At 39.4% G+C, this 27,211-nt stretch overlaps 1 protein-coding gene across 1 annotated transcript in view; it reads right to left on the reverse strand.

Moving 5' to 3' along the window:
* Nucleotides 1–326: 326 nt before the first annotated feature.
* ADAM12 (ADAM metallopeptidase domain 12) overlaps nucleotides 327–27,211 on the reverse strand; it is a 192,371-nt gene continuing 165,486 nt past the window's right edge. Inside the window, exons 15-24 of the mRNA XM_014945202.1 lie at nucleotides 25,693–25,888; nucleotides 18,027–18,135; nucleotides 17,734–17,932; nucleotides 14,619–14,696; nucleotides 11,998–12,106; nucleotides 8,737–8,872; nucleotides 8,003–8,111; nucleotides 7,359–7,541; nucleotides 2,857–2,984; nucleotides 327–1,686 (exon numbers count right to left, since the gene is read on the reverse strand). Of these exons, the coding sequence (XP_014800688.1) occupies nucleotides 1,626–1,686; nucleotides 2,857–2,984; nucleotides 7,359–7,541; nucleotides 8,003–8,111; nucleotides 8,737–8,872; nucleotides 11,998–12,106; nucleotides 14,619–14,696; nucleotides 17,734–17,932; nucleotides 18,027–18,135; nucleotides 25,693–25,888 (1,308 nt within the window). The 3' untranslated portion in view covers nucleotides 327–1,625. The remainder of the gene's footprint in view (nucleotides 1,687–2,856; nucleotides 2,985–7,358; nucleotides 7,542–8,002; nucleotides 8,112–8,736; nucleotides 8,873–11,997; nucleotides 12,107–14,618; nucleotides 14,697–17,733; nucleotides 17,933–18,026; nucleotides 18,136–25,692; nucleotides 25,889–27,211) is intronic.

Consider the following 27,211-nt stretch of genomic DNA (forward strand, 5'->3'; position numbering starts at 1 on the left):
TGGCCCAGGTTGCCCAGAGACGCTGTGGCTGCCCCATCCCTGGAGGGGTTCAAGGCCAGGTTGAGGGGGCTTTGAGCAACCTGGGCTGGTGGGAGGTGTCCCTGCCCAGGGCAGGGGGGTGAAACTGGATGCACTCAAAGGTCCCTTCCAACTCAAACCATTGCACTATTCTATGGTTTTGTGAACTGCTTTTGTGAAGCTTTTACTTTGCTATTCAGCAACAAACTAAGCTATGGCTTATTTAATCAATAAATATGAGAGCTGTATTGCTACAGTGGGGAATAACTGGTAAAATTAAATAGAATTACACTTACTGAAATGATATCCAAGTTTCTATCAATGCTTTTATTTTTGCTTAAAGAAACAAAAAGTACAAGCAATGAGGAAACTAACCTGTATAAGGTTATAGTTCCTTCTCCTATTTCAACTGATATTTGAAAACAGTTCTTATTACAGCATAGTTGAAACAACTGTATTCAGCAGTGCCACTGCCAAGGTACAGAAGAGATCAGATGTAATGCTACCACATAATAAAGAGATGATTTTTTTTGCCACTTCTTAGGATAACCAAAGTCTATGTATTAAAATACACGTTTTGATTTGAAAATTCAGAAACCCAGAACAATATTTTAGAAGTTAAATACAAAACAGTAGTAAATATGCAAAATACAGTTGATAAGCAGAGCAATGAGGCAAAAGAGATAAGTATAATAGTTGATTCTTAAAATGTGGTTCTTTGTAACGCTTTTTGGCTCCCCCCAGCCCCTGCATGTGATGTGGTGTTGGTCTAAACAGGAGAGCTACGCAACACAGTGAGATGGTCCTGCCTGACACAGAACAGGTGGAATTTAATCACCAAAGCATCAACAAGGTAATGACACTGGAAGGCCTGATATCTGCCTTAATACGTACTAACCATATTGCCTTTGAGGAAAAATGAGGTTAAAAAAAAAAAAATACAGTTTCATGATATACAGTACTTCTTCAGTAAGAGAACTTGTCTAAAATGAATGTCCTCTTTCAGCACAGATTTCTCAACGATTTCAAACAGTAACGTGAAAGCTGAAATTACAGTACAACTGCTAACACTGAGTGATACTTTGGTTAAATACATCTGTGTGCAGATATCGGGCGTTTCACCATGTTCAAGAAGAGATTTTTTTTTAACCCTGACATATTTATTCAAAAGTTTGTTATGAACCATTGAGATTGAGTTGCTTATACATTTGATTTTTCCAAGAGTATCAGCACTCCTTGAAGAATAGATCAAAACTAAAAACTCTACAGAGGACCAATAGAGCAGAATTATTCAAGTTCAATGAAATATTACAAAAAAGGCTTCCTTTTTTAGGAAAACTCAGCTATGGTAAAAATATCTACTACAGTGCACTGCACTGTAATAAATATTCAACATAAATTAATAATTTACAAGTACCTGAGCAAGTATACAGAGCACCATAGCACAGCACAGCACCAAAGGCAGTAGCTCAGAATTCTTAAAAATAATGCTGTTTTAAACATTAAAAATTCTAAGTATTGTCATAAAAATGAACTCCAGCTGGAGTTTAAAGATAGTGCAAACTTCTGTCTTCACTTTTTTAAAATAAAGGTGTCCGATTTTCTAGTCATTTCACTTCAGCAGCGTTGCTGGACCTGGGTACCTGTGGTGGATGCTTAGGAGCAGGTCTGTTGGAAAGAAAGAAAAGATTAATTAAGAAAAATTAAACTTCTCACTGCCAGCATCATGTTTGAGGCATGAAGACTCTCATACCGGGAAGAGATCTGAGCAACCTGGTCTGGTGGGAGGTGTCCCTGCCCATGGCAAGGGGTTGGAACTTGTTGGTTTTTAAGGTCCTTTCAACTCAAACCATTCTATTATTCTACATTACTATATAAACAAGTCTCATCAAGAAGAGTTAATGGTGCCAGGTGACTCTTGTTCTTTCAGTTTGTATTTTAATTGCTGCCAGCCAGTGGGACAGGGTAGCTCAATGTTTCAGGTGTTGCTATTTAAACTCTTTATTTCTTTGGGTGCTCATCAATTTTGCACCTGTTCAAAAAAATGCTACTTAAGGTTGGAAAGTAGCAGTTGGTTTCAAGAAGATATTAGTAGTTTCAGAGTATCTTGCTAGATGCTTTTTGCTGGAAATATTAGGAAACTTACTTGACTCTATTTTTAATTTTTTTGAGCAATGTGAAGTGCCTCACTAGTGAATTTCCTGTAGCTTAAAATACTACTTTTATCTTCCTTGGAGCTCACTTTTTATTTGTAGGAAACTGCAGAAAATTTGGGTAAGAAACTATCATGTGACTGTACCCATTAACATTGGGTGTAGTTATTTCACTTCCAGGTTATGTTTTTTCAATATCTTCTTTTGGAATGTACAATTTGTGTGCTTTCTGAATGTGTTGGATATTATGTTCAGATAATATAAATTAATGTTCCATTGTGAGATGTGTAAATGAAAAATTGCTGTTATTGGTGGTTGATCTTAACAGCATCCAGGTCTCAGCCCAATTCTGCAGGTGGTCTGAGGAGGAATTTTTTTTTTAAATTGGTGCTTATTAACTCCTTCTTTTTTTTGAGAGGAATTGTATTTATTGGGCATTTTTTGTAAACATAGAGTCAGATGCTTACAGCCCAACCTTCAAATGTAGCATATATTCTCATATTTATGTGGTGCAATTGTACCCAATGGGAATCAGACTGACACTGTGTGATTTTATATAAACCACTAGAAAATGGTTGTTGTGTAGCTCTCAGCAATAGTTACAGCAGAGCATAGTTTCTCAAGACACCTAAGACCTATAATTGAACAAAGTGCTAATAATGAAGGCATTTTGATGAGAACTAACCTTATGGGAGCAATGTGAGGCAGAGCTTTTGTGTGTCGGGGCACTGCTGGGCCTCTGCTGTTACAGCGCGCCTTGGTCAGAGGGTCTGCTGGAAGAGGCTTCCGAGGAGGGTTCGGTTTGTGGGTTTCCTATTATAAAACATAAACGTATTAGAAAATAAAACATATTAGTCTTTGGCACTAGCATAATGTATTTAACATAGCAACAATTGCGTTAAATTGAAGACGAGTTCAGTGTAGTCATGACCAGATATTTAATGAGTAAGACAAAACTTATTTTTAATCAACAGGGTTTTAAATTTAAAACCAAAGTTTTAACACTATATTTTGACAATTATGTTTCTTTTGATTCTTTACTGTAGAAATACTGGGTGCATCTATACTGGAGTTGATGATTAATTGGTGGTAAACGAAGAAAACATAGATTGACTACATAAAACTGTAAAAGGAGTTCTACAAAAAGATGGAAATACTAGAAGCAACTTTAAAATGCAAATTCAGATGACCACAGAAACAAACTGCTCAAGTCTAGTCAGAATTAGTAGCATCTGCAGAATTTTTTTTTAGAGATGCTGCTGTGCTTTCATTCTGTGGAATTAAATGATTCATTAATAAAGAACAGAAGTCATCTGCTGTCAGGCATGAGCTAATGTCTCTTCTGTGTGGTCCTTGAAACATTGCAAACATGGTAACATGTCTATTTGTGGTCTTCATTAGGAGGAACTGGGATAGATTAAGGGACTTGCTCGGGGCATACAAAACTCTCCAATACATCCAAAACCTCACTTCAGATCCTTCTACGATCTGAACTGCACAGTCATGCTTCTTCTGTGCAATTCTTTATTATTAGTATGCCACAACTGTCATTAGTGAAGTAGATTGAAAAGAAGCAAGAGCTTACAAGCAATTAGATGCACGAATTACTCATGAATAAAGCACAGCTTTTCATTATTTATTTTGAGCATTCTGTTGTTTTCTTACTTTTCATGGCAAATGTTTGCTCTTTCAGGAAGAAAACGCAGGTTTTCTGACTATCTGACTATCACTAGGCATTTTGATAAAGAAGAAAACATAGAGCTTCAGAAAACCTCATATGTAGTCATCTGAAATTTACCACAAACTACATTTTAAAGCTGTATACAATTTCCCTTTTCTTTTTCGCTATTGACATAACATGTACTAGGTCTTGAGTGAATGAGAAATAGCAACTTAAAAAAAAAAAAAACAACTTCTTGTTTTATCTTATGGTAGTAGCCAAATCTCACTATCCTGTTGAAAGTCACAGACCTTAACTCAACATCTGCAAAGTTCTTCAAAACATAATCCTTCCCATAACACAGATCCAGAACCCTGAACTATTAAGAGAAGTCTTACCATCAGTATTACTTAACCAAAGGGTAAGTTGTGCACCAAATTTCTTACACAATGAAATCTTGACATGTGTTTTAAAGTAAAATATACCAATTCGTAACAAATTAGATCACAGAAGAAACTGATACTTTTTAAATAACAGTAAATATAAATTTAAGTTACTTCTATAATAATTGTTTTTTGAAGTCATGATGTTTATTACATGGGTGAGTATATACATCATCACCCTGAGTGTAACAGCATTTAAAAAAAACCTTGTATCAAATGCAAACCCATCAGTATTATAAATACAGCAAACAAATAATCATCTTTGAACACCATAAAGCCTTTATTGCCTTGATTGCCTCCACAGAAGTGGCCTTTTCCCTCAAGTACTTTTACATGATTAATCACATGAATTAGTCTGATCACATGAGTATTCAGCTGTGTGCTTGATCAGTCCCTAATTGTTATTGCATGATTTCTATTTACTCATCAATTGGCAGGATGCTTAGGTACTGTAATTAAGAAGAGGAAGGAATCCAGACTCAGCAGTCTGGAGAGACAGAGGTCAGTCTGGAGAAACAGAGCTCTGAAGAACTTAAGATCTGGTAAGGATGAATGAACAAAACAAGAGGAAAAATGTCTTTGTTTATTTCTTTGTGTTTAGTAACTGTGTCCTATGTCCCTTCACCACCTGCAACACCTGGGAGCAGGGAAAGATGGGCTTTCTGAGAAGTTCAGAACCCTGATGATACCCTTTCCTTTCTGTTTTTCACCATTTTTACAGGGGAAGCTGGCTGGAATGCCTAATCCACGTGTGGATCTAGAACAGTGCAGTGAGCATCTTCTCATGGCTGAGCATTAAGATAATCTTTGATGCCTAAACAAACTAATTCTATGTTGAAACAGCATTGATGCTATAAATATATCTCTGATGAGGAGACAAGCCCAAGCTGTGAAGCCATAGAAAGAGTGAAGAGGTTCAGATACCCTTCAGCACTGTACTGCAGTACTGAGCATCTGGATGAGATTATGAATGTAGCAATGATTTTTAAAGTGCTTCCTCTTGATGACCTGATGGATGAGCTTCCAAGAGAGTGCGGAAGCAATACAATAAGTAATATCTATATAAACTAGACCCAAACTATTCTCAAGTTAATTTACTTCTTCCAAGCTTTGGGGGAGTAAAATTGTTAATTTCAGAAGAGAAGATTTTCTTCCCATACAGTGTTTTCTGTGTCTCTGGGATATAAAAAGTAGCTATTTCTGACAATCTTGAATTGAGGTTATGGACATTTTGCAAGAAGTCACTCTTGCTTATTTACTAGGTTGCCTTGAGTTGATCCCCTGTTTGTCCTACTTCCGTTTCACACAGCAACTGAAAATTGAAAACAGCGATATTTTTCTTGATGAAGGAACCATCTGCCAAACTGAAAAGCTTTTTGGCAGTTTCAGATCTGTCAGTCTTTGGTAGTGACAGTAGTAGAGATCTCATGTTCTACCTTGCACTTTCTGTGGGATTTGAAGGGGAGGGCACTTAGGAATGTGATTTGTGGTGGTGCAAGGGGCTGCTGTGATGTGCGATGACAGGCTGGGGCAGATACAGATGCACTGTCAGAATGAGAAATGGTTACTTTTTCTTGGAAAGCCTTTCCTCCATCTGTCTTCTGCTAGCAGGAGACAGTGTAACCTTATAAGTTGCCAGATAAGAAGAAATAGAAGAAATTTCTTTCTCTCTCTTTTTTCTTTTTTAATGGAACCAGTTGATTAAGAAAGAGAAAATCACTTTTACTTAAAATCTTAACTTTGACCACTGTGAAATATGTAGAATGTTTTAAGGAATGTAAGAGAATAAACAATGAAACCATTAGGGCTAAAGACAAAACAATGCTACTTCAGATTTCCTATGTAATTGATTTTAGAAAGAATCAGTATTTCCCGTTCCCCTGAAAGGGAAAATAAATGACTAGGAAGATAGAAAAGAGAAGAAGAAAAATCTTAAATACCTATAAAAGTTGGTCTAACCTGAGTGATTCAGTGTTCAGACTTAGACAAAATTAAACCTAGACACACTTTTTCTGCTGTCATAATACATAGGCGCGCTGCCGTGGCAGCTCAGCAGTGTCTCATCCCTTTTTGTGTTATTTTTACAACCCCTTTTCAAAGCACCGCAGTGCAGCGAGTGTTTTGCACAGCCATATCCTCCTATAAATCACTGGGAACATGTCTCAGGACAGCTCACGAGGTTGCTGCAGGAAGAAGGTGCTCTGTCCTTGGACATCCCAGTAGGTTCAGGCACAGTCACTCAAGACACAGCTATTTGAGGATGGATTTTTGCAGTATGTGCATCCAAATCAATAGGATGCTCATTTAAGATAGCTCGGTGATAATGACATTCACTTCATTTTAATCTTGTACTATATCCAGAATAGCATGATGTCAACTGAACAGAAATAGCTGGGAGCCTGATTCCTTTGCTTAGACACCGTCACGCTAGAAATACAACTAAGAGAGAGAAGCCAGCGACAAGAAAAGGGACAATTTAATATAGACAACTGCACAGACAACTTCATCTACCCTGAATATCACCTTGAGATGTCGCTTATTACAAAAAAAAGAAAAAAAAGGGGTTTGCCAGCTCTCTTTAAACATTGCAATGAAAGCTATGTCTACGGGAAATTGTGTGGGTAATTTCAAGTCTGCTTTTCGGGTCTGTGTTCTGGAAAAAAAGTAAATGCAATTCATAGAGCCCTTGGCAGAAGAGAAGCACATCAAGCTAATGTACCTTTTGCTCTTGCACAAGACATCTGCAAGTTGACTTCCTAAACTATATCACTGCATTTGGCACCTTGCTGTCCCCTCCGGTTGGGCAGCTGGCAAATGAGCCTGTGTTTGCCTATAATGCAAAGCTTGTTTTTACTCTTGTGCCTTCTGAGTGGTGAAGAGAGGGTTCAGGATCTTAAGTTTTAGTATCACAGCCTCAGTTGGCACAAACTGATACATCTACACTGCATTTCTAAACTTGTACAAAGTCTAAAGGAAATAACGTATAAAAAGACCGATATGAAAGATGAGAAAACGCTTTGTTCCTCTTTACCACGTACAGATACTCACACGCAAATATTAAATACAAGAAAAATCAATGGTTACCTGGGCAAACCTCAGCGAAGGGTGAGCTGGCAAGGGTCTTTCAGGCACAGCTTGGTGACACGGCAGCTGGGGAAGGGGCGGTAGCACTCGCTGCGGCGTTTTTAATTGTGGCAAATCGTGTGTCTTCACGGGGTTGCTGATGTCAATGATCTGGTATGGAAGTGGTCGTCTTGGACCATCTCTCTGTAAAAACAACCCCAACCAAGAGCTATAAGCTTCAAGAGTTGACATAAATCTGTAAATCTATGTTATACACTTCCTTTTCTCTTCTACTCTGCTGTCATCTGCCTTCAACACCTCTGCAACCAGAGAAGCAATTAACAGCTTCCAGAGTCCTACTCAAGCAGGAATCCTTCACTGTTCAGATGTCGTGTTCTGGTGAACGCCAATGGCTCTGTCCTGGAGACTAAACTATTTCTTTTCTCCACTTAACATCTCCTCCTGTCTAAAAATTGGAAGCCATAAAAGTCTTTTGAAGCCTCCGTCTTCTCCCCATTTTACATATTTTTAGTTCTACATGAAATTAAGATCCTGTAATAAGTGTGTTATAATAAGTTACTTAAATGAGATCCAAAATATATAATATGGGAGTTTCCATACACCCCCCACCCCTGCTTTTTTATTTATACTATTTAGGGACTCACTTTTTGCACGTTTGTATTTTGTGGCTTCATGATGAGATTTTTGCTGAGAGACGTGGTATGAACATGATTAGGCTCAGATGAACTGGAAGGTCTCGCTGGACCGACAGACCTGCAACACAAACATATACTTACTGAACACAACATTCTGCTTTATAGCACCTTTTTTAAACAGTAGCCTCTTTTTAAAATGAGATTTTGCAAGGACTTTCTGACTTGTTATAGTAAACAAGGAAAGTAAAAATTGTCTAGTGCTCCTGCAAGAATAAAAATAAATATTGATTTTTTGGAAACCAGCAGTCTGTTAAATTAGGTTCTGCAATCTGTGGAAATGCAGCTTTGTAACACCCAAGAGACTATTCTAATGAATCTAGCATTTAAACAGTAATGACCTCGAATATGAAAGTTTCAGCTCACTCGACTGACTTTAGATAAAAGGCCACGCAATGTAATGAAACTATCTCAAGCAAATGAAAATAAAGGCAATACTTCCATCACTTCTATATTTTTTTATCACAAAAGAAAAGAGGTATAGAGTCAACCCAAAACCTACGTTATCTACTGACAATCGATAAAGTTAAGCTAAACCAGGAAAAGCACTGCTGTTAATACTTGATGAATATTTTTTCCTAACGTATTCACATTGTTCTGTGATGAATGTTGAGATGAGAGCTGCAACGCTGACAGATACTCTCTACTAATATCTATTAGAGTATAATTAGAAAAACCGATCATACCTTAGTTTCTCTATTGTTGTCTTTTTACTTGTAAACAACCATCTCATTAAAGTCTTCCTTTTCAGATACATGATTGATCCAGCGCAGATAAGGCACAGAATGGTTATCAACACTCCTACGGTTAAACTCTTATTATCTGCAACAAAACACATTGGGTTAACTTCTACCAGGGTAGAAGTTTTAAAGTTATTTCTTTAACATTGAGGACAAATTGGTTAAAATATAGCGTTGTAGGTCCCTTCCAACTGAACTCTTCTATTCTAGTCAGATATCTGGGTCCAAACAGGAACATCTCATGGTACTCTCTCTGTACATATATTGAGGTCCCGCTTAGGCTGTCACCTGCACATGGGCCATAAGGTCTATGAGCTGTTGGCCTCATCCAGCCACCCACCCGTAGCAAGGCCAACTGGCAGCTTCTTCATGGGCTGCCTTCTGCCAGGGTGGGAGGGAGACAGAGGCTGAGAGGGAGAGAAAAGGGACAGGAAAACCTAAATCATGGCTGGAGCTAAGTGCAAACTTTTAAATATTCTGCCCCTCAAACACAAGCCATAACCCTAACTCCTTTCCAACCACATTTTAAGGGTTTCGTTGTGCTTTAACACTGAGAAAACAGCCTGAAATCTGGGCTACTGTGGTTGAGCCCAGATGGCTGTCAGGTTGGATCTGGAGGCAAGCAAGGAGCCGAAGGAAAGCCTTCAGCGACGGCATCATGTGCTCTCCGAGGGCTGCTCTGCTTAGTGAGGGGCTGCTGCCTTCTGTACTTGTTCCAGTTTTCAGAGTGCTTTAAGCTGCTTTAAGTACCTTGCTGGGACCTAAGCGAGGCACAACAGTGAGGTGAACCCTGACTAGATGACTTGCAGCTGAGAGAAAGCCTTATTTTTAGGAGGAGGCAAGCAGCAGCTCTGATCCTTATGGCTACGTGATACGGTCATTGGCTGGGGGAGAGGCTGTTGTGATTCTTCGGGACCGCTGACCTAAAAAAGCACCCACCCGCAGTAGGAGCAACAGCTTTAATCTTTGCTCTGGTAACCTATCATCACTGTCTCGGTTTTATCCTGACTGATTTCCAGCCAGCTGGCTCTCCTCTACTGGCCTGAGCTCACTGGGATGCTCAGTCAGCAGCACTGACCCACCAAACTCCACGTGGGGCTTGATGGGGCGTGAAGCGCTACACTTTTTACCTTAGAGCACTGCAGAGTAATAAATCCCTCCCTGCCTCTGAAAGATTAATAAAATTAATAAGCTAAGATTATGCAATTTAAATTAATTAACATTTCTACCTAACAATTAAATATTTAAGGCTTCTTTGTAAGAAAAATACAGAGTGTCAAACATACGTTTATTCTAAGTCAGCTGGGTAAAATCAGTTACTAAATACTAATGAGACTATCAGCTGTGTTTGACTAAGGTGAAAGTATTTTATTGAGCTAATCCTTCTGTAATTTGATTTAGAGGTGTGCAAACTACTCAGCTCATAATCCAAGCCACCCCATCAACTGTTCATGTTCCAATCCAAGTGTCAGTGATAGAAAATTACGTACTCTAGCAATTTCCAGATTTGTTTATTCCCAGTATGACTGAATGTAGCACTGTCTTTTGAGAAAAATAGTGAAACTACCACACTGTATTAAACTATTGTTAAAACAATTTTCTGTTAAATTGAAGAGTTAGCTTCCAAAACACAAAATGCAAGAATTATCAAAGAAGTCCTATATTTGTCTTCTCTAGTTAGTGCTGTCTGTGCAGCACATTACTATAATATATTTTGTAATTCCCCTAGATACTTAGTTTTCAGGTAAGCTGAAAATCGACTATAATTCTTTAGACAAGTCTTAAAAGAAAACATTTAACACACAAGTAATCACACTTGTTCAGTGCCTGAGCACGGTTCTTTGCTGTCTTACCAACTGGTAGGTATTTAAAAAAAAAAGATCTTTCAACAGTGAAATCATAATGTGAAGCTTTGTCATGGAAATGACCATGATGTCATAAATTCAGTATTACAATTCACTGCAGGATCTGGCATGTAGAGAATACAATCTATTTTGGGTTTGAATAGTGTTATTCATATGAAAACACGCAGATCAGTTTTCCAGCAAATTTAGTTTATATACGTATTTGGGAGTAGACTGCCTGTCCTGTCACTTACTCCGGCATAAATCAGAAACATCCCTGTGGAAGTCACTGCAGTTACAATACTCTGGGGAAAAGTGGCATGTGATGATTATCAAATCCTATAAAAGTTCACAATGTGTAGAAATAATTCCTTCTGAGGTTGGCCAAAGGTGAAGTAAGACACTATAGCCAATGTTCTGCAGATTGAACAAGGGGAAATTGAAATACAAGTTATAGAAAATGCACGTCTCCAACTACTGTTATACATGAGGGCAACTTCTGGCAAATGTGTGGAAGCTATATATAAAATGTAGTTTTCATAGAATTGTATGGAGTTGGAAGGGACCTCTGAAGATCATCTAGTCCAACCCCCCCGCCAGAGCGGGTCTACCTAGAGCAGGTTGCACAGGAACTTGTCTAGGTGGGTTTTGAATGTTTCCAAAGAAGGAGACTCCACCACCTCTCTGGACAGCTTGTTCCAGTGCTCTACCACTCTCTCACCAGTAAAGTTTTAATCTGAGATAGTCAGGAATCTGCTATTTTCCAAAATAACAAAAGATCCTCCATAGAAGCACAACATCAGATATATTTCTGATTTTTGATTATGCAAGAATTTTTGCATACATAATCATTGCAATATCCACTTTTAGTTAGGCACACAGCTATAGAAGCAGGTTATGTGTACAATAAGGTGTCCTGATGCACTGAGTGGAGAACACCAGAGCTTGGTGTATCTCAAGGTGAATCCAAGAGTACTGCAACGTTCATCTACCATGGCAACAGGATTAGCTCAAGAGTGGGAGTTAGTTCCCAATCCTCGGCTTAAATCAATACCACTTCCTACTTAATGCAGTGAGCTACTAAACTTGACTATGTATCCTAAAAAAAACCAAGAAAGGAAAGGAGAGGCAAGGAAAAGATCCTGCCAAGACCACTGTGCCTTGAGTTACACAAGAAAATTGATGGACTCTTCCAGCTTTGGTTTTGCTTCGCTAAATTTTCAAGTTGGTGCCAATGCGTTTGGATTAAACCATTTGATTTACTGACTTATTTCCCAATCTGGCTCGTTGCTTACAAGAGGACACTTTGTATTTCCACTCTTTATCATGGGAACAGCAGGTAAAGGCATGAATTACTACTAACCTGCTTGCCTAATTGGTCCGCTGTCCACGCTGCCACCAAACCCTGGCTTGTCACAATAGGGGGGGGCCCAGTCAGCCTCACAGTGACAGTTCTTCTTATTGTTGCAGACCTGCAAAACAAGACAAATGACTGAACATGAAGAGGATTACCCTGTACGTCTGAGAGCAGCACTGGCTGATAAGGCCTCCTAATCAGATAGTGACCCATCTAAAAGAAATAAAGCTTATAGAAGGAAAGGGATGTGCTGCTGGTTCCAACTTGTTGGCACAACTAAGAGGGCATAGAGCAACTCTGAATGCAGGAAGCCACGGAATAATAGGGATGCTAAAAAAGCATTATTCTAAAAGAAATAAAGCTTATAGAAGGAAAGGGATGTGCTGCTGGTATCTGCCTGTTGGCACAACTAAGAGGGCGTAGAGCAACTCCAAATGCAGGATGCCGTGGAATAATAGGGATGCTAAAAAAGCATTATTTATTTGGCAGGTAATCGTTTGAGTTGCACCAGCTGACAACTTCAATAATATAAGGATAATCACACACCTCTTAAGTCTTGTTCTCTCTTTGCCTCCAGGAGCAACATTATCTGCTTTCTAACTTCTGTTTTCTCTGCCCTCACAGGAACAAGAGTCTCTCCACGCTATTAACGCCATAAAGCTTTGTCAAGCCCCCATCAAGGGCTTGCTCTAGGCTGCATACTGATTTCACCACTGCTCAGATCCCCCAGCTCTAAGCTGGACCAGTTGAGGGAAGAACATGTGAAACTGGAATCGGAGCTGAGGGAGACCTCCCTTTGATACCACACCTGCACTGTCTATACAGATCCTCAGTGGTTTTAATCTGGGTTAAGGGTACTTGATGTACCAAATGCTCCCTGCAGAGTAAGAGAGCTCCAAAGAAACAGAATCATAGAATCATAGAATCGTTTAAGTTGGAAAGGACCTTAAAGCCCATCCAGTTCCAACCCCCTGCCCTGGGCAGGGACACCTCCCACCAGACCAGGTTGCTCCAAGCCCCCTCCAACCTGGCCTTGAACCCCTCCAGGGATGGGGCAGCCACAGCTTCTCTGGGCGACCTGGGCCAGGCTCTCACCACCCTCACAGCAAAGAATTTCTTCCTAATATCTCATCTAAATCTACCATCTTCTAGTTTGAAGCCATTACCATCATTAACACCAGCCTGTTCCCACTGCACAGAGCAGAAGGGACCAGTAGACTCAAGGCTTCTTCTGCAGGTGGTCCAACAGTCCCAAACACCCATCAAAAGAAGGGCTGCTTTTTATTTCCTTTTGCTGCCACCCAAGCAGTGACGATGTGACTAATACAGAGGCCAAAGCTCCCTGCTGTATCGACAGAAAACATGAACTGAATGGGGGTAAAATTTACTGCAGAGGAGAAAGTTGGCACAGTCACATGTAGCTGCTCAAAATTATTTTTAAGGAAAATTTTTGGGTTTAGGGCTAGTTGTCAATATGGTCCTTAATTCTGTGCTAACTCTGATCTACTATCACCGCAGAGAAACCACACAATAGATTAATAAATGAGTTTCTGAGTAAGATATGAGGTAGTTCATAGGACATTGCAAATATGCATTTTTTTCTGGCAAGGTCAGCTGGATGGCTTTCAGAAAGCCTGTACTGGCTGTGTCTGCAGAGTATTAAAATATCATTCACTGGCTATGGTCATGTAAAATGCAAAAAGAAAAAAAAAAGATTTACTTTTCAGAGACAGCAAGATAATTAAAAATATCATTTGTTAAGCATTATTTTTTAAATTAAAGCGCTACAGGAGTTCCCATCTATAATTCCACGAGGTCATTTTTCACTACTTAGGAGTCACCAGAGGTTCCCCATCGTACACACACAAAGATGCCAGCCCAAGCTGATGCTCATTCCAGCACAACACAGCATCATCAACACCGCACTTTTTTTCAAATGGGGGATGATAGGATTTTAATTTGATTTAACTTATTTTTTCTCAGGAGAGGACACAGAATTTCCTATGCCTCTTCCAGTGTGGTTGCCACAGCTTTTCACAGAAACAAACAGATCATCAGCAAATCAAAGTTAATAAGGCATAGCTTGACATAATTAACATTTTCATAATATAAGCTAGGTTTCAAAACACTTTGATATTATTAACTGATATCATCAAGTTTTTCATCCTCCGCCACTTTCATGCCATGAAACTCATCAATATGGTTTTACTTTATTTTAATCCTTTTGGAAATGCTATTCCATTTGAATCTCAATTCAAATGCACATTTTAACTTCTCTGTATCCACATAGAAACTGTATTTTTTTAAATGTTAATGGGAATTCTTCACAAAGGAAGGTTGGGCTTACAATTGCTTTGAAGATCACAATACTCCTTTTTATCACAGATTGTTAATTAAGGACAAGATAATTACTACCTGATAAATATTTCTTTGTTAAAGAAAAATAATTTCATTGCTTGCAGTTCAAATAAGGGACACTGAAAATGGAAATACATAATAAAAAAGTATTGCAGTGACTTTGACTGATATATTACAAACAATCATGGATCCCAAAGCTATTACATAAAATGATTTCTTGTCCAGTGTTTACTGACTAATAGTAAAAAAAGTGTTCCTATAATGCTTACTCCACGTCCATGGCACTTTGTTGCACATTTATGTACACCAAAAACACTCGTATTCTGGCACCGGCGATTAAGGCAAATCTGCAAAATAAGAGAAAAGGAGTTTTAATAGGGACAGAAGTGCTGGTGCCCACAAGGCATCATGTCCCTCTCCAGCTCTCTACCTCTCCTCATCCATCAATGGTTCTTTTAGCAGTGAAAGATCTCCCAATACACATGCTGCATTGACAACTTTACATTGACAAAAAGATAAGGACACCAGAATTAGATGTTTTCTTCTTATTATTGTGCCTTTGTAAGTCTTCTAGGTCTGACCCTGTGGAAGCTGAACACTGCTCTCAATCAGCATCCTGGCCAATCCTGAATTTGCTATTTGGTTGATGTGCTGAGCTTGTGTAAATAAACACTCAGAGTTTCACTGAAGTGGAACTCGTGGTGAGCTGCTGGGGCTTTGGTTTTTTTAAGCCAATTTAAAAAAAAAAAAAACAGTATTTGGCATTTTGTCAGGAGTGGGGATGCGTTGAGCAAGATTCTTTCATGTATCTGATCTGGCTGCGTTTGTGTCTTCACAGCAGCAGGTGGTTCCTGAAGGAAAGGTTCAGATCCTCCCCTCGGTGTAAATTAGCATAATTCTGTTTATATCAATAGTGCAATACTTATCCCTGCTAGTACAGAACTTGGGCCCAGGACAGCCAGAATATTTAGCTGAGGGCACTGATATATGTGGGCTTATCACTGGTCTTCAGCAAAACTGAGACCTCTCTAGGAGTTTTCCCGAGCTAAACCTTTTTTTTTGGTGTCAAATATAAACCAACAATATTAAAAGTGCAATAATAAACTTATAGGAAATGGAAGTAAACAAATGACATATGCAAAGTAATAAAACTCAATTTTTAAAATTGTCCATTATAGGCAAGCTTTACTCTGCCAATATTGCTGAAAATTGAGGTAAAGCAAGATTAGTACCATCTAATAATACCATCAAGCAATCAAATGACTGATGAAGATGTCAGTAATGAGAATTTATCCTACCCAAAATTGAAGAAAAAGAAGAAATCAGGTATGGAATAACTGTTGCTATGCTATGTTGACCAAAAAATAAAAAAAAAATCACTGCACAATTTTGCCCATGTTTAACTGCAGTTCAGTTCAGTAGTACTAAAAGTCAGTCACAATAATTAGCATTAAGCAGGGAATAGTGTTGAAGGAGACGACAGGGATGCTTAATCAGGGCACTTATCCCCTGGGGAGAAGGAAAAATGGGAAGGAAATTAGAGTGAATTGGCATCAACATGCACGCAAGCTAAACATTTTTTTGGGTGTCAAATATAAACCAACAATATTAAAAGGAGCTAAACCTTTTTTTTTGGTGTCAAATATAAACCAACAATATTAAAAGTGCAATAATAAACTTATAGGAAATGGAAGTAAACAAATGACATATGCAAAGTAATAAAACTCAATTTTTAAAATTGTCCATTATAGGCAAGCTTTACTCTGCCAATATTGCTGAAAATTGAGGTAAAGCAAGATTAGTACCATCTAATAATACCATCAAGCAATCAAATGACTGATGAAGATGTCAGTAATGAGAATTTATCCTACCCAAAATTGAAGAAAAAGAAGAAATCAGGTATGGAATAACTGTTGCTATGCTATGTTGACCAAAAAATAAAAAAAAAATCACTGCACAATTTTGCCCATGTTTAACTGCAGTTCAGTTCAGTAGTACTAAAAGTCAGTCACAATAATTAGCATTAAGCAGGGAATAGTGTTGAAGGAGACGACAGGGATGCTTAATCAGGGCACTTATCCCCTGGGGAGAAGGAAAAATGGGAAGGAAATTAGAGTGAATTGGCATCAACATGCACGCATGTAGAGAATATGGTCTGATTACAGCAGCATTCACAATTCAAATATTCATAGTGCAGTAGCTCACAGAATTCTGATCACATTAAAATGGCTGCATTTCAAATTGTGTATCTTCAGCTTAGAAAACTCAAGAATATTTAAATTCATATTCTTAATCCATAATACAAATGCACTAATGTCCTCAAAGTAAAACATACAATTTCATAAGTATTAGCCTGTGTATTCTATAGAGTGTATGTGTATGATTAGATAGATTAGAAAGATTAAATACTCATTAGTAAAACATAATGGGGTGCTTTCCCAGCATTGAATTTTCTTTGAAAAGACATTTTATAACAGATTGACTTAGAAATGTTGTAAGGGTTGTTTTCCTGTAACAGAGCTGTGGTTTCACTAGGGACATATTTTAAACCTGTTCCCAGTGCAGTGTGATAATCCAGCAGAACTCAAAAGCATTCAGAAACAGAGAGGCTTATTTGAATTCACCACAAATTACCAAAGCACTTTCTTTCCCCCTATTACAAGTAATCCACCGAGGGTATGAACACCCTCTTCATTTCAGTAGGTTTTGGGTTTTTTTCCATTGCTCCCCCCTGTAAACTTATGGCTGTCTCCCACCTTTCTCTGTTCCTTTTCTCACAAAAGAAAATCTAAGAATGGGACAGCCATATGAAATTTGGACTATATTTACATTGGATAATCCAAAAAGTTTGCAAAATATGATTGCAAAATTAGCTTTGGTGGCCAAGTGTCAATGGGTTTCTACTTTTCTAATAGTGCATACAAAGAGAGCTTTTCCTGCAAGAAAAAAAGAGAGGGAGGGAGCCATAATCAGCAGATATAACACATTTTGAAATCTAAAATGAAGTTAACGACAATTTTGCAATGCCATAGACACTGGGAAAGTGAATACACTGAACTCAGAAACTCATTCACAATCCTGTAATGTATTTTGCTGTACTTACTTTGCAGAAAACCCCTACCCTACACGGACAGAAACTGGGGGCTGCCCTCAAAAAAATCAGTAATAAACTTAAGCAACTTTTCTTGCATTTGCAAATCTGAAATCCAGAATAGTGGCCAACAGAAGAAGGGAGTAAAAATATGACTCAGTGTGAGCATGAAAAACAATTATTTTATGGAAAAAAAAATATCCTAAAGCAAAACCCAGTCAGTTTAGTACTAAATATTTGGCAACATGAGGGTAGTGATGTTCTCCTTGTTTGGGAGCATTTCAGAACCTTACTTTTCCATCTTCACACTTGGTTCCTGACAGCACAAGACCAGGATCGGGCATATCATCCCCCAAATACACGTGGGTACCACGACACAGAATCTTGCCACCTTCCTGAAGTGGGATATTAGTTTCTATGGAAACAGCATTGGTACCAATTACAGGTCGATTTGCTCCTCCTTGACACTGGATTTTTCCACATTTAGCATCTCTGAAGGAAATAAACAAAGCCGAAGATTAGTTAAATAATTTTTAATGTTATAAAGCCCTCTCCCACCACCTGTCTTTGTGGGGGGAGACCCTACCTGGGTTCACATTTAGCAAAGGAGCTTTTGGAGTCTTTGCCACAGTTGCCGTAAGGATCCCCTGCAGAATTGACTCTCTCAAAGCAGATCCCAGGAGCAGGTTTCGCACCTGAAACAAAAAACCTAATCAGAACTTTCATCTCATACAAGGTGTTTTTAATAATTTTCTTTGAGCTCCGCTGATGCTTTAGGGGAAGGTAAGATGTGATCTGCATGTTGATGAAGCACAACAAAACAGTGGTGCTGGATCAGCATGCTAATTGAAGAGCCTGGATGAGCGGGTTCCCCACTGTTATTTGCCTCTCTTGGCATTGCTGAGCAATAGACAATGCAGAACTCCTTCTCTTTCAGAATTTCTCTAGATGATATCCCTCTTGTGAATCCTCCTAGGACACAAAAACTTTTAGCAAATGCCAAATCTAGTTTGGTGAAGACAGACAAAGGCCAGCTGGTAGGTTAAGTCCCTTCTTTTTACACGAGTCCACTCTATTCTACTGAGAGCCCAAGAGCTGAAGCCAGAGAAAATACCTTTCAAGAAAGGCCTTTGTAAATGCAATTCAGAAGAACAAGAAACCAGAAAAAAATCCAGTTGCAAACTAGAGTGCTATGTGACTGTAAAAACACGACCACAGGACATGGAAAAGAGAATCTGCTGCTGTTTGCAGAAGCTAATGTAGTGGGGAGAGGAAGGGAACTCATCCCCACCTTAATCCTCTGTAAATCCACTCCAGAGAGGAAAGACAGACTTGAAAGAAGGGTTTTTTTCCTGCCATGGTGGTAGGAGGAGGAATCTGGGAAGACAGGCAGCATCTGGTTCTTATCTACTGTAGCATTTCACGATGGAGACATATCCTAACGGCAAAGGAACTTCCCAGATGGGAGTAGTACTGGAAATGTTTGTGCGAGATTACTCATCCCTACATTTCAGAAGTTCAAAGGTACTATTAGAACATAGATTCTAATGTCTTATACAGACAATCTCCTGTCCGTTTTTCCCTAGAAAATAGTTCCCTAGACCAACTACTGAATATCTTCTAGGGGAAGATTCATGTGTTCATCTGAAATGTATACGAGGTGAAGAATCTACTTCCCTCATTTGACTGAGGCAACAATGAATTCGTCCAGGTATTAGAACTTAATCCCTTCATTCTATTGTGAAATGTGGCTTTTATTTCCAGCCAATAATTGTTGGTCCTTGCAAAATTAAGAGGCCCTTTGCTAGGGCTCTATACTACCCCATATTTTCTTTCCATGAGGATAATTAATAGCACAATCAAGTCACTGCCAACATTTCAACCACTCCAACAGACAGACTGTCTTTGAGGAGACAAGGTGGGAAGGAGATACACTGGCTAAAACTCTTCACAGATATCTGCTAGATACATTTTTGTACTTTTGATCGATCAGCCAAACTAAAACAAAAAGAACTGGAAACAAATGATGTGATAGCCTAAAGGCTGAGAATATATAATTTCTACAGTGTTCCCTGATCTTTAACAGAATATCTGAGTTAACATTACATTTTTTTCAAATGTTTTGAGCCGCTTCCAAGTGTGTATGCCTCTAACTGTGGGTAAAACATATCATTTATTTAAACCATCCTGAAGATTCCATTTGAAAGGCTTCAAAGAGGAATAAGTTTCTTTTTTTAAAAAGGGGTCACATTCCTGGAGACGAAAACACAAATATGATTGTAAAACTTCCAGTTAATGTGGATCTTTTCACTAATAACTCAGAGATTAAAGCCTCAATTAATTATCTGCATTTCACAGTCAGAAGCTTAACTAATACTTTATACTGCTGAACAGCAATCTAATGCTATTAAGGACAAAATATTAAAACTTTGCAAGGCTTAAGATGGCACCCTCTTCTCCTTCTAACATTTTTACATACTGAAACTGGAAAACTCAGAAAGAAAGGCACAGAAGGAACAGAATATGAGCTGCTGGTTCCCTGGAGAGCAGGACAAGAGCTTGAAATTCTTTGGAAGATTATGATCAAGCTTGCTGAGTTCAGAATATTTCTCAAATCTGGAACTATTAAAAGGGACTCATACAGGATTCTTTCGCTTCTTTTCATTAAACCACAAGCAATAATCAAAACAACCAACAAAAGCATCCGGACAAGGCACTGTGCAAAAAGCAAAAGTAAAATTTCCTTTTTCAGCATGTAGATTCCTCCCTGTCTTTCCAGGGCAGGCACATTAACTATTCAGCTTGATATAAACATTAACATGTGCATACACTATGCCAGCTTTATAAAGGAAGGGGAGGAAAGGAAAAAAAGAAAACATGCTGTAAGCAAGAGGCCAAGTAAAACTGCTTTTTTCCACATATCTGCAAAGACTGCCTTGCTGGGACCTACCTCGCCGAAGGAATCAGCCCCCCAGCCATCTGCCATGATCATACGCAATTGCTTTGGGTCTCATTTTTTCTTGGCCAGGAGCCTTGTGCCCCAAACAGTTCAGGCAACAGGGTATCATCGCAATGACTGGAGGCTTCCTTGGAGATGTGTCAGCCCAGAGCTGAACCACACTGTCCCCAGGGTGGTGTGTGGCTCCAAAAACTGCCAGAAGCAAAATGAATGCTCACATCCTGCGCTTTGGCTGCAAATGACCTAACAAAGACTCATGACAGAAATGGTGTTGAAAAGAGAAAGGGCTCACTGAAATACAAAGCGAGTTTAAGGTATTTATCTTCTCCTTTCACCTGGTGAAACTTCTTTTGTTTGATTGTTTTTTTTGAATGTAGAAGTCAAGTGCACTATAGGTGATGGGAAGCAGGCTGCAGGAAGAAGAACACATCTGCAGCATCCTTGCAGGGCTCAGAGAGTGAGCTTTAACTCCAACCAATAACACTTGACAAGAAAACAGATCTCATGGAGTATAAAAAACGCTCCCCTGCCAGGCTCAGAGCAGTCTGTGTATGAAAACACCTGGTACCCAATGATCATCTGCGGCTTGGAAACCAAAATCTAGCTTCAATTCCTGTCTTTGGTATCAAACCAAAACACGTTGTTGCTTGGGATTCAGATGGCTGCTCCCTCTCCTGACTGGTTTCTCACAATATTTGGACTTTTTTATAGATGAAAACATATCAGAGAGTAAGAAGCTGAACAGATGGAGCCACCAAGTTAAAAGGAGGTTTTCAGAGGATGCTTAAGGAAGAGAATTGTAATGTTGTGTTTCTGGAGGAAACCCATTTATCATGATTGCACCGTATAAACTGAAGCAGAAAGTCCTGTCTTTCTCTATTTTGCTACCTCTCCAGGCAAAGGCAAAATGATTTGTGAAAGATTTCCAGTGGTTATTAAGTGCTTTGAGCTGGATGAGCAGAGTTTATTTCACTTTGCTATTGATAATTATAGTATCGTGACCCTGTAATTAAGGTCCTGTCAGCCTTTCCATGCCAAGCCTTATTCAAGGAATTAAATCAGCCATTTGAAACTGCAGAAGGTCAAAGCTCACCACTGCAGTTGTCAGCCTGGAGACTACTTTTTTTTTTTTCCTCCAAACGTGTATATTGATGAGCCCAATTCTCTCCCTATATAGTTGTAGGAAAAAAAAAAAAAAAAAAAAAAAGATGTTCAAGGTTTTTGGAGGTGCACAAGAGATGTTCTAGGCTTTTGGAAGTGCTACAGAAACGCTGTGTCATTTCAGATCAGTGGAACCTGCAGCGATGAGAAAATACCGTCACGGGCTCCCGAAAAGAGGAGAGAGGAATTTCTGACCATGGTGCTGATCCCAGACCAGGGAAACGCCCGTTACTGGGCTGACAGCCGAAAAGAAAGAAGAAAGATATTTCAATTCGGTTCCCAACGTTGTCTCAAGACTTATTTTGAAACAAACAGATAGTGTTTATGGGTGTGGAGGGGGAAACGAAACCCTTCTGATTAAAAGACTGGAGTGCTGCTGCTCCGAGTGTACCAAAAGCACCACGAACAACTGTATAAATAAATACAAGCATAAAAATACAGTTCTCTGTCATGTGATTTGCACCTGGATTTTATATCTCATTAAGTTCATTTTACTGCACTGATGATGCAAAGCAAACTTTCCACAAGCTCCCTTGGCCTCTCTCTTCATCTCAGTGATCCCTCTTGTTAGGTCTGTGCAAGAGCGAGATGGGGTCTAATATTTTTTTGCATTTATGAGATGCATTTCTTTTGCATCTCATTAGCTTCGAGAATATGGCTTAATGTCTTTCACATCTAAAAAAAGAAAAGACCTGGCCATAAATCTGTGGTGATCAAAATGGTTTGCTTTTACTGAATTAAATTTTTTACAGTGCTTGGATAAATTAGTATTTTTCCAAAAAAAAAAAAAAAAAAAAAAAAAGCTGTTAGCAATAGTTTGGTCAGATAACATAACATAGATGGGGAAGCCCATCCATTCTGCATATAGGGTTGTAACTGGAAAAAACTGCAGAGCCCTTACACCAATTACAGGCCTTTGTAACAAATATTGACATTAAAATTAAGACTGTTCATGCCTAAACAAATGGCCGTCTCCATGCAACAAATTAAAGTATGTTCTAATTATTAAGTCGATGCCTGCCATTGGCTCCCCCAAATCACTGCTTTTGGCCCTCTCAGGGGAACGTAGGAAAACACTGACAAGCATCTCCTTTCCTTCCCTTCCCTAAAGAATCATTTTCTTGTCAATGTAAAAAAGCCATGAGTCTAAAGCTGAGAATCTTCTATTCCTTAGTAATCAATAATTTCTCTCTTTTAAATGGCTTTATCTGTGTATGTCGTTGCTCCCGGGAAATGCCAGCGGAGTACCAGACATGACACAGATGCATCACTATCGATGTGTCCTTCAGTCGTGCTACTATCAATAGGTTAGATCAGTGCAATTTTGATATTTTTTGAATATGAAACAAAAAAGGTCACAAGCAATCCATGCACATTGCTCCTTAAGGATAAAAATGGCCTGAATTAAGGTGAGAGAGAGAATAGAGAATTTTACGTGTTCTGGGAGCAGACTGGAATGAACTTGGTCTTAAAGAGGAATTTAAGGCTGTTTTCAGAGTGCTCCTCCCCTCTTTCACTCCAAGCTTTCCATGCTACTGCAGACAGGGAATAGCAAAAAGTATTCCTGCATTTGATTTGAATTTATTTGTTGGAGAAAAAAAAAAAAAAGCGCTCAAGAAATTCAAGTACCTCTTTCTGGAAACAGGTTCCTATTGCACAACCTAACGTTAACAAGCTCTGACAGTGCTCATCATTTTTCTTTAACTAGATCTAAAAATATTAAGATTGACGTTTATCATTGGGCTACTGGACATCTGTAATCTGATGAGTAAGGAAAGATATACAAGAGAAGACATTGATAAGGAATTCAATATACTGAATATTATTTTAAGAAAGTTATTGCATTTTGTTCTGCGTGGCTTTCTTCTACCGGGAAGAAGAAAAAAGGAATTAATGTAAATGAACTATGATCTATTTTCTCATTACAGTATTGATTTTTTTTTCTTTCAAAACCTGCTCCACTCCAACAAACGCAGTTGTTGAAAACAATTTTAATCAATTACAACAATCTGGTAAAAGGTTCAAATATATCTTTTTGATACAATGTCCAGAGACAACATCTTAGAATGTCAAGTCTCTCTTTTTGCTACACGCAAGGCTGAAGGCAAGTTTTTTTATCTGTGACAGGACATTTTTCTAACTGTTGTTCCACCTGCCCCTCTTCCCACCCTGCATCTTTCAGCTCATACTCCGACCAGATGTGATCAAGTGGTGGACATTCAAATCCCTAGTCTTTAAATCCAGAGTATAGGCCTTGGTTTTTGCTTGAACCCTCTCTACTAAACTGTTTGAATTTTACCGGTGTTATTTCTAATTTTTACTTCCAACAACGTGATCAGAATCAAGCCTTTCAGTTCAGGTTTGATGATAACGTCCCATCCTCCCTTTCAAAAATCTTTATCCCTGGGTATTCCCAAGACAAATAAGGGTATTCCAGTTAAAGTCTGTTTGAACTCTGTTCTTAACAAAGTCACTGTCCCATCCTCCCTTTCAAAATCTTTATCCCTGGGTATTCCCAAAACAAATAAGGGTACTCCAGTTAAACTCTGTTTGAACTCTGTTCTTAACAAAGTCACCTTTCTCAGAAGCAGACCTCCACAGCCCTCACCACTGGAGACTCCAGCCACAGCAGTGCCCGTATTGAATAGTCCCAAGCAGGAAGACTAGAAAGAATCAGGGAAGTCTGGAGCGGGTTGTAGGATGAAAACCAGACTTGGCAAGGGAGCTGCAGCAATCCAGCTCCCTGACCTTTAGCTGAATTTTTCTCAGCGACTGAAATTATTAACAGTCCGACCGAGTAACTTTCCATGGCATGGGAAACTGGTTCATAAGGAGATTTTGCTTTATACAAGAGAAAATGTTTCTGTATCCAGGGGATTGAAAATCCCAGTATGACTAAGACTGGAGGCTATAATTGTACATGCCTATATGAGCTCATATTAGCTCTACGACGCGAGTGGGATTTGGAGGAATATATCAGGTACGTGGTTTGTTCCACATGGGGAGTTTAATTTTGAACTGGAACCTCTCTAACATGTTCTTATACCCACATGACCAAGCTAACCTGCTGTGGCATTATTTCTTGAGATGCTTTAATGTTCTTTAAAGCAAAAATTGTGAGTGGTTGGAGTCCCTGTGAAGATAAGAGATAAATCCTTCAATAGACTTGTGATGAGGGTTTTGACCAAGGAAACATCTGGGTGTCATTATATTGATACATGAGTTTTGGGACAGAGTTTAAGGCAGAGACATAGTGAATTGAAAGAGGCTAAGGGAGCTGAAAAAGTTAGTTTAAAAGAAATAGTTAAATCTATATAATGCTTCTCTTCTCTTTTCCCGTTTGAGAGAGGGGGTAAGTGAGATGCTGAAGGAGACCTGACTTGTCCCCAGCGATGCAGGAGGCAATAGCAAAATGCTGAGTTAGTACTTGTGTTCCAGTAGAAGGGCCACAGGACATTACAGAAAGGTAAACGCTTCTCTGGGATGCCATGTTTCAGATAACTCAAGAACTCATGCTATTACGTTTTTGCAAAAAGTAAGTAAATTCCCAAGGGCGAATAAAATCTCTTTCTGCTTCAGTGCGTACTCCGCTAAGAGTACTGTCAGGGGGCAGGTTTACAGGGTAGCACCAATTAACAAAATACACACAATAATACCAGAATCCTACCTTAATTCAAATACCGAGCTCTGTTTTGGGATGTAGACAGACATGTATGTTTTGCAGATGAGCAATTTATGGCACAGAAAGAAGCTTAAAAACCAATCTGAAAAGGGATGTGATTTTAACGTGTCGAGAGCACCCAGCGGTGTGTAGGATGACACAAGCCCATTTCAAAGTCAGTATTAGATGATTTGTCTAAGTTCACCCAGCCATTTGCAGCACTGTTGCAGCAGGAACCTAGTTACTGTTGCTCTCTACCTCCTGCTGCAAGAAACCAACACGACAGCAAATCAAGGCTAAAATGAATCACAAACTGATTCCCTCATTATTCAGTTCTCCATTTCAGAAAAGAATAGGTACAGATTGGGCGCTGTATAAAATTCCTCCAAAACCGTCTCTAATCGCACGCTTTTTTTATTTCTCTGAGTCTCTCTCTCTCACAAAATCAGATCTCCTGGTTCTCAAACTCACCTTGGCCCCAGAGGGTGATGCACTGCTGCTCGTGGGTCTGGCATATGCCGTTGTAGCAATAACCATCCACCCCGTGGCACGCGTGCCCGTCGTGCAGGTACACGTTAGCGGGGCAGTGAGGGCTGGCTCCCGTGCAAAACTCCGGCAGGTCGCAGGAATTACTCGACTCTCTGCAAGAAATCCCCGCTGGTTTTAACTGCAAAAACAAACAAAACCCCTCAACTGCTGTAATTCCCATCAATCAGAGTTCTGCAGTGGTATATAACCCATGCAGCGCATGAACGGCTTTTTCCACTGGCTCTGCACCAACTGACCACAGAGGACAGTATAAGGATTATGCTGCCCTTTAAATACATTTATTTGACACAGGTTGAAAAGGGTTTGGCAGGAAGGAGGGCCAGACCCAAGCTGCAGCTGCAAACATCGCTCACACAGCCTGGGTCAGAAGGCAAACCCAGCCTTTTGTTAGTTTTCAAACACGAACCAAAGTTTTCCAAGTGCCTCCTGCAAAGGATGCTCTGTAGCACTGACCAGATGTCAGACCAGAAACCTTGTTGACCATAATGGCTTTAACAACACAGCAGTGACCATCATGTAACATTACGTTCTGGGGTACATTATGGCTCACAAAACCCCCAGCCCACCTCACTCTGGACTCAGCTGCCTGACAGCTCCCTGGGGTGGAGCTGCATTTCCTCATGGAAACGCCACTCTGTCATGGGTATCAAGATCTTAGAATCATAGAATCATAGAATCGTCTAGGTTGGAAGAGACCCTTGGGATCATCAAGTCACCATATTACCCTACTCTACAAAGTCATCCCCTACACCATATCCCTTAGCACTGCATCTAAACGGCCCTTAAACACAGCCAGGGATGGGGACTCCACCACCTCCCTGGGCAGCTTCTTCTTCTTCAGCTTAATCATATAAAACTAGTCCGTGTCACTGTTCCTGTCCTAATTTCCCTGGGTAACTACATTTTTTTCAGAGCTGAAGGCAACTGGTGGGCAGTGGTGGAACGTGCCCATCTGAACATTGACTTATCAACAGCTACTGCAAAAGATGGGTGTGCTCTGGGAGCAGCACTGAATTCTGACTGCATCACCACGGTGCCTGTGGTAAAAAGCAAAAAGACATGAAGATTGATTTTGCTAAAAAGCATTTGCTGGCTGTTTTGATAGCTCGCTGCTATGGAGCTTTTAGGCAGATGGCTGCCACAGACACAATGGAAACTTGCTGAATGCTTTATTAGCCCATATGCAAGAGATGGTCTGAGAATTCAAGAAGGTGGACGCCTGCGGCAAGTTGGCTTTTTATAGTACGTTAGGAGTCCACAAGAGCTGATGATCTGCCATTAAAAATATATATGCTGTTGACAGAATTAATATTTTAAGAGTCTTCTCATAAATGGAGGGTCCAGCATTTAATGACTGCTTGCCAGAGCACAACATCCATATCAGCATGAAAAAAATCAAAGCATAGAAAAGTTCATGAAAAGAGGTTTGGCATGAGCAAAT

Source organism: Calidris pugnax, unplaced genomic scaffold, assembly GCF_001431845.1.
Source record: "Calidris pugnax isolate Ruff unplaced genomic scaffold, ASM143184v1 scaffold89, whole genome shotgun sequence".
Classification (NCBI taxonomy): domain Eukaryota; kingdom Metazoa; phylum Chordata; class Aves; order Charadriiformes; family Scolopacidae; genus Calidris; species Calidris pugnax.